Genomic DNA, 7500 nt, shown 5'->3' with positions numbered 1-7500 from the left:
CTTTTGTTAAAAAATCCGCTGTTCAAGGTGAGTGTAGGCGCAAAAGAAGAGAGATCCTTTGCGCGGGGAACCTCTGCCAGAAGGAAGTCGTTTCTCGAACATCCTTGTCGTTTTCTGGTACATTGATAAATTTCTAAGCCCTCGCCGTCTTTGTCAGCTTGAAATTCGGCGGAAATCAGCGCTAAGTGTGTTACAACAAGTAGGGACTGTGTTTCCCTGTTTTCTTCAAACAGTTTTCTTATTACCGAAAAAAGCACAAATCTTAGTATCTGAAGGCCCCCCTGAAACCTGTGGGTAGTCGTGTGGGAAGGTTATTGTTCTATGGAGGTCAAGTGTCAAAGAATGGGGGAAGACTTTAAAGAGCTTGACTCCCCTCTCGAGGAGATATCTCATGATGCTAAATTTACTTCTTGTATTTTGTGCTTTTGGTCTTCAATTCCTACATGTTGAATTTCGCTTTAAACGTTAACCAGTTTTTAAACTGGTCATTTAAAAATGACCACAGATTCATACAGTAATAATTAAGTAATTAGCAAAAAGGAAATAACAATATTTAAGTAATATACTGAAATTGTAACAAAATATTTTGTTAATCTAAGTATGAAAATGTGAACTTCATTATCATTTTCATTATTACTTTTATTTTTATCGTCGTCGTCGTCGTTATCATCATCATTAATTTTTGTGGCTTCTATTGGATCATTGCCTCACTTTCGGTAGGTTATAACCCAAAAATTAATTTACGCGCGCGCGCGGGAGCGGAACAGAGGAACAAACAAAAAGAGAAAGGAAAGAATAAAACAACAGAACGATGAAAGAAGCGCCGAAGCGAAAAAAAAAAAAAAACAAACAAAAAAAAAAAAAAAAAAAAAAAAAAAAAAAAAAAAAAAAAAAAAAAAAAAAAAAAAAAAAAAAAAAAAAAAAAACAAAAAAAAGATATATTTTTTTTTATTTTTTTTATGGTTTAAAAATATTTAAAAAAAAAAAAAAGAAAAGAAAAAAAAAAAAAAAAAAAAAAAAAATAAAGAAAAATAAAGAAAAAAAAAGCTTGTGGGAAAAAGTCCCCAAAAAAAAAAAAAAAACTCCAGGACGCGCGTCTCCGCGCCACGCTTAATTTTTTTCCAAAATTTCACCCCGGGGGCTAATCCCCAAAAAAAAACCCGCCCGGAGGGGGGTTATATACAAAAAATAATAAAATAACGCTTCATGAAATAAACGCGAAATTAAAAAATTCGCGTTAATTTAAGTCGCGTTAATTTCCACGACCCTAATTTACATTATTTTGGCCCCAATTTCACAATAAAGTCCAGTCGTTCTATTTCCCAAGGAAAAAAGCATTATTTCATCAGGGTGGAAATCTACCGGTATCACTAAAACTGCGAAGAACGCTCGAAGAGGTCAGTTTCTTTCACTTAACCCTGACTTTTGGGCAAAGTATCAAGAACATTGTTTCCGTCTCTGATTATACGCCTAGTATTGAAATAAACTTGTTCCTGTTGTCTCAACAAGTGTTTTTCTTTGTGTACGTCGCATTAATTTCCTTCATTTTAGAATGTTACTCTCTATCTCGCGTTAATTTCCTTTATTGGGAAGAAATTTTTCCTTCGATTCGCGTTAATTTAAGTCGCATTAATTTCAAATACCTTGATTAACATAAGCGTTAATTTCTTATAATAAGGTAGGGTTTTTTTCATTATTAATTGCGAATAAACAAAAAAAAGTAACGTTTTAAACGCGCGTAAACTAGAAGCTTATGAACTGTCAGCTTGGGTTTGTGGTTTCAGTTACACACGATAAAAATTTAAGAGTGTTTTATTTATTTGAGCTTAATTATGTCAAAGTGGTCCCATTTTAAATTATGACCAGTTGACGTGACGTGGTCTGCAATAGCAGATGCGTCATGGTTATCTTATTTCATATTTTATTTGAATTTTCGAATTATCATCAGAAAAATGAAAATGAATTATCATCAGAAAAATAAAATAAGTACATGCTCACGACACACTCGAAACTACTCACATTCACGTACACACGGCAAACAGCAGACAGAAACAACAACAACAACGACTACAAGTAGTTTTATTTGCATGACAACAAATTCATACAGTAACAATAAAGTTATTAGCAAAGAGGAAATAACAATATTAAATTAATACAGAATTGATTATAAAATTTTGGGTTAATCTACGTATGAAAACGTGAACTTCATTATCATTATCTTTATTATTACTTTTATTGTTATCATCATCATCATCATCATCACCACCACCACCACCACCATCATCATCATCATCATCATCATCATCATCATCATCATCATCATCATCATCATCATCAGTATCAGTATGAATTCTTTGGTGGCTTCTATTGGATCATTGCTTCATATTCGGTAGGTTATGTTCTATCTTCCTGTAATTCCCGTCCCTAAGAAATCAGCATTCGAATAATAGAAAAGGAAAATAGCAAAAGTTGCTTTTTCCGGGTATGCGAAAAAAACCCAAGAACGTTACACTAAAATGTGCGTAAACTAGGAGCTAAAGAACTTTCAGCTTGTGGTTTGTAGTTTCAGTTACATGCGATAAAAATTTACGAGTGTTTTATTATTTTGTGCCCTTAACTACATCTACCTATTTAAAAGTCACATCCAACACGGTTTCAAGGCCGTTTGTTTGAAAGTTCATTGCGTTCCTTGTCATTCCACCAAGATATATCCCATGGCTTTGATGAGTTTGTTGCCATTATCTGGTGAGTGCTTAGCCACGTTTCCACACGTGTTGGAGTCATCAGGATGCCCTCCTGTACCAAACCCGATTCTGGAATCACACGTGCCGCAGCCATTTTCATTATTTGTAACGATACCGATTCTGGCTTTAGTATTCGAGCAATATGAATTGAACCCTTCCCTGTTACAGTTTGTCTGCAGAGAGGCCTGAGAGCCAATCAGCGTCTTCCACGTGTTACGACCTAGTGAGGTGGCGCGGTATTGCCCATCAGCGATCAGTGAGTACAGAGAGTCGGCCTGCTTGTTGATGACAATGAAGTTGATCTGTTGGTCGATCTTCATGCCAAGACAAATCTTGGTGAAAGATGTGTTCCAGTAGGTCGGTAACTTGGTCTCTTGTGTGTCAAACCCAGTCTCCCCTCCAGGGAGGTTGTATTCACGTCTATTACTCCAGTAAGTCGAGTCATAATGGAAGGTTTTCTGAAAGAACAGAAGAAAAATCTTTTCATGATTTCCAGTTTTTGCACTGCTCTCTATTTTAAGTTTACTCTACTATATTTCTTTCAACAAACGACTCTTACGAACAAACCTCTTTATCCCCTAAAAAGCGAAAGTGAGTAATAGCTAACTTGAGTTCTTCTGAAAGTTTTGGCTACACATAGGTATTCTGTCAACATTTTGCACAAATCAGCTATGGTTATTTTGAATTTCAAGTTTTCTGTTAACGTAGATAATCGCATATTTTCGAGTGCAATTTGGAAACAATAAACACTAGTAAATTTTTCGACGGCTAAATCGCGCAAGCCCATAGAGCAAGTATAATTTCAATAGTCTGAAAAATATACAAGTGCTCATTTATTCCAAATTGCACGAGAAAACGCATGTGATGACTTATATACGTTAAAAAATTTCCAACACGCTGTTATTTATTTGGTGTCACGGCTGACCTCCCATTGAATTCCCTGTTGCCTCGTCCCCAGTCTTCCTCCTCCTTGGTCGTGTGTGGTTCGCTTGGTGTTGAGGGACTGATGCGAACGCGGTCTACCCTTGCGCTCCCCGCGGTTTTCCCGCCCTAACCGACCGGCCGATCGATTTTTTTTTTGCCTTTTTTCTTTAAACGTTTTATTAAATGTATTGTCATTCTCTCAATATTTTGTACTCTATTTCCATTTTCTTTACTGTATGGGATTAATCGACATGCTCTCTGCTAATCATAGTGCAGAGATTTTTACGCCAGTAACTATGTTCCCTTATGTTTCCGAGTGCGAGTCATGAACAGACGGCATTGTACACGTTCATCAACTTACACCATCAACTAACACCATCCACTTACACCATCCACTTTTAATACAATAAAATTAGCGAATAAATGTCATGCCTTGTTGCCATCAATCTTCATGACCAGCGTCCATCCCCCATCTCCACATCCAAAATCTCCAAAGTGACAGAGAACGGAGGTTAGTTTTGAGTCGAAGTGGAGCGTAACCAACTGGCTTGAGCAGGATCTATGAGATATAAAAAATGTTGTAAAGCGTGAAAACTAGTGATTGAGCTGTTTTCAGCGTTTTTCCTGACATTCTGCTAAAAAGGGGCATACCTCATGTTCCTTGTAAACCAAGTTGAATTTATAATATTCACGATTTTTGAAGAGTCGTGGAGGCTACTTCAGGTAACCTTCGAGCCGATGTAACATCTCTTGAATGAATAGCTATTTGTCTATTTATTGTTATTGTATGAGTTTGATTTTGTATTGGCTTGTTCAGGTAAAGTGACTTACTTGTGTATGTCATACAGTTCCTTGCATGACTTTGCAGCTGAAAATTAAAGAAAGAAAAAAATTCTTATTAATAGACCTTATGCAAAAATGGTTGTCATTCATTTCTGTTCTTTGGTCAAGTTTTTTTTAAAACGCTGATGGTGGCATTTAAATATATATGAAATATTATGCTATTCTGAAAAGTTTTATTGTTTTGGGTTAAATGGCTGCAAAGTTACGACTCATTCAAATTTAAGAGATTTGTATGGAAAAAGTCACCCTGGCCTGCCTAGCCTCGTTTTCATGTTTTTGGCAATTTAAATGTCCCTGTAACTTCCCATTAGATGAAAGTATAGCCTTGAAACGTCATACACTGATTTACTTTGACTTAATCTTTAAGTTAGAGTAATTTAATTTTGTTGACAAATGATTCTTCCGGGAGCCGAAAATTAACAGCCGCCATATTTGCATTGGGTCTATAGCTATTAGAGCGACTGACGCTTGAAACAACCCAGAAATACAGAAGATGTGACAGTTAAATGGGCTTTGTCACGGAATTTTAACAGATTTTTGAACAGCCAAAATTTATATTTGTAACGCAGGAAACCTTTGGCCCATTTTTAACGAGTGCTATATTAGAACACTGAAACTGTTAACAAGTGGCTTTTGCTTCGGATTCCTTGAGTGGAAATGGATAACAACTTAAAAAATTAAGGCTAAACTTTTCAAGTTTTTTTTGTGCGTCTTTAAAAAAATCGATATTTATAGGCCGTAGCCGTAGGCTAAGCTTATTTCGCGGTAATAAAGTATCTTATCTTATCTTATCTTCTATCTGCAACGCAAGGTTATATTTTCTTTTAGATGCACAAAGATAATGTTTTTCATGGGTTTAGTTGTCTACCACTACAGTTCAAACACCCGCGTTTTAGACCGAATTTATGGATTAGGCTGAATGGGTTCTATATTTGGGGTAGTTCTTCCGCAACCTCGAACTGATTATCTTAAGAAAAGTTCTTCGTACGCGGAGCTTAGTTGTGGAAACTTATCTATAGTAATTTTAGATACGGCCTCCAGAGAGCAACTTTTGTATTAGTATGTTATTGAATGTGTTGTTATTAAACATTTGTATTTTAGATAGGTAGCTACACCAGTAACTAATTGACTGATGGTAAAACCGCGTATTAATAAAGTTATCTTATCTTATCTTATCTTACCAAAAATTTCGCAATCCCTGACCCCAGGGGGTACTTGTAGTATCCATTAGGGGAGATCCGAGTATTTTTTGGCTTCAAAATTTACACCCTAGGTATTTTTTTGGGTCAAGAATCTATCATGTATCTTTGCCAGCCTAATAGGTTCTTAGTCTGTTTGAGTTTTGAATAAATCCCAGTTTCAGCTTGTAGGTCTTATACTTTTGGGGGTAGAAAATCTTGTTCCCGGGTGTTTTCTTGGGTGTAAAATTTCGGAACATGTATTTTTTAGGGTTCGCAAAGAAGCTCTGTCGAACTCCCCCTTCATGAATACGTGTATGTATGTAGCTCCTTTAAAAATTAACCAATTACAGTCTACCTTTCTCACAATATTCTCCAAAAAGTCCTTTTTCACAAAGGCATTCAAAAGTGTCATGTTTGTAGTTTGCCAGACAGGTTCCTCCGTTGTGACATGGCGAAGAAGAACAAGGCGACTGAAGTAAAAAGAAATTGATATAGTTATACCTTATTATAGGAAATTAACGCTTGTGTAAATTAAGGTATTGGAAATTAACACGACTTAAATTAACGCGAGTTGAAGAAAAAATTACTTCCCAATAAAGGAAATTGACGCGAAAGAGGGGGTAACATTTCAAAATAAAGGAAATTAACGCGACGAACACAAAGATAAAAACTTGTTAAGACAGCAGGAACAAGTTTATTTCAACACTAGGCGTATAATCCTAAACGTAAGGGTTAAGCGAAGGAATCTAATCGCCTCTAGCGTTCTTCACAGTTTCAGTGATACCGACAGATTTCTACGCTGGTGAAATAATGCCATTTCCTTGGGGTCAAGAACGTCTGGGCTGTATCGAGAAATTGGGGCCAAAATAATGGAAATTAAGGTCATGGAAATTAACGCTCCACTTAATTAACGGCGCGGAAATTAACGTTAACAAAAATTAATGCGACTTAAATTAACGCGAATTTTTGAAATTCGCGTTAATTTCATGAAGCGTTAATTTCCTATAATAAGGTATATAGTAACTTGGAAGCAAAGCATCAAAGCATAACTCACGAAAAAAAAATGTTTGTGGGGAAAAAAACTGACTTAAATTTGTTTGCTTTCATTCGTATAATTAAAAGTGAGATAAAGTACCAAAACACATACCCTACCATAATGGAAAGGTGGTGAGAACTTTTGTTTGCTTTGAAGTCCTTGGCGTTTCTGTACTTGTCAGAAGACAGCAGCTCGCACCAAAGTTTTCCGTCGTCTCCTTTGGAGGCGGCCAGGTTGACAGAAAAGCACAAAGGATTGTGGAGGCATTTGAATGTACAATCAAAGTCGTCAAAGGCAGTAAATGTTCCAACTCGGGTCACATTAAGATAATGCAACTCGTCCACTGAAAACAGACGCGATCTAAACGTCTGAGAAAAGGCACCGTCGTGTTCCAAATTGATTCCTATGGTGAAATACAATATGTCATAAAATATATGATAAAACATAAATGTTTATCAAAGTCTGTGCTAGTGGAATTTTGGCCTATAACTAGATGTTTTATTGCAGAGTTCACGACTTATTTTTGGATAGGAGTGAAATTATAGCAGGCGCTCTATCGACGATAAAAACCAGAATTTTTTTGGTCTCGTTTTGTTGACAAGTGCAATTGTGTTGATCGCGGCAAATTTATCATGAAACATGGAAGTTTATTTTTCCTTCGTTTGCCACAATGATAAACAACGCAAAATGAACCGAAATAGTAAATTATGATGTTATTGAAGAGCGGCTTTCTGTAAGCACCTCGGAAAACATTTTCGCCAAAGGTCTCTTG

At 36.1% G+C, this 7500-nt stretch overlaps 2 protein-coding genes across 2 annotated transcripts in view; one reads left to right on the top strand and one right to left on the bottom strand.

Annotated features, from left to right (window-relative positions):
* The window catches only part of LOC144629658 (uncharacterized), a 240225-nt gene that overhangs the window by 120837 nt on the left and 111888 nt on the right, over window positions 1–7500 (top strand). The gene's annotated exons all lie outside the window — the stretch shown is intronic.
* The window catches only part of LOC144630853 (uncharacterized), a 16922-nt gene continuing 11701 nt past the window's right edge, over window positions 2280–7500 (bottom strand). The window contains exons 2-6 of the mRNA XM_078489205.1: window positions 6845–7131; window positions 6048–6162; window positions 4500–4536; window positions 4101–4227; window positions 2280–3202 (exon numbers count right to left, since the gene is read on the bottom strand). Of these exons, the coding sequence (XP_078345331.1) occupies window positions 2693–3202; window positions 4101–4227; window positions 4500–4536; window positions 6048–6162; window positions 6845–7131 (1076 nt within the window). The 3' untranslated portion in view covers window positions 2280–2692. The remainder of the gene's footprint in view (window positions 3203–4100; window positions 4228–4499; window positions 4537–6047; window positions 6163–6844; window positions 7132–7500) is intronic.

This window comes from Oculina patagonica, chromosome 11, assembly GCF_052425735.1.
Source record: "Oculina patagonica isolate OP01 chromosome 11, crgOcupat, whole genome shotgun sequence".
NCBI lineage: Eukaryota > Metazoa > Cnidaria > Anthozoa > Scleractinia > Oculinidae > Oculina > Oculina patagonica.
This window is presented reverse-complemented; position numbering and strand designations above follow the sequence as displayed.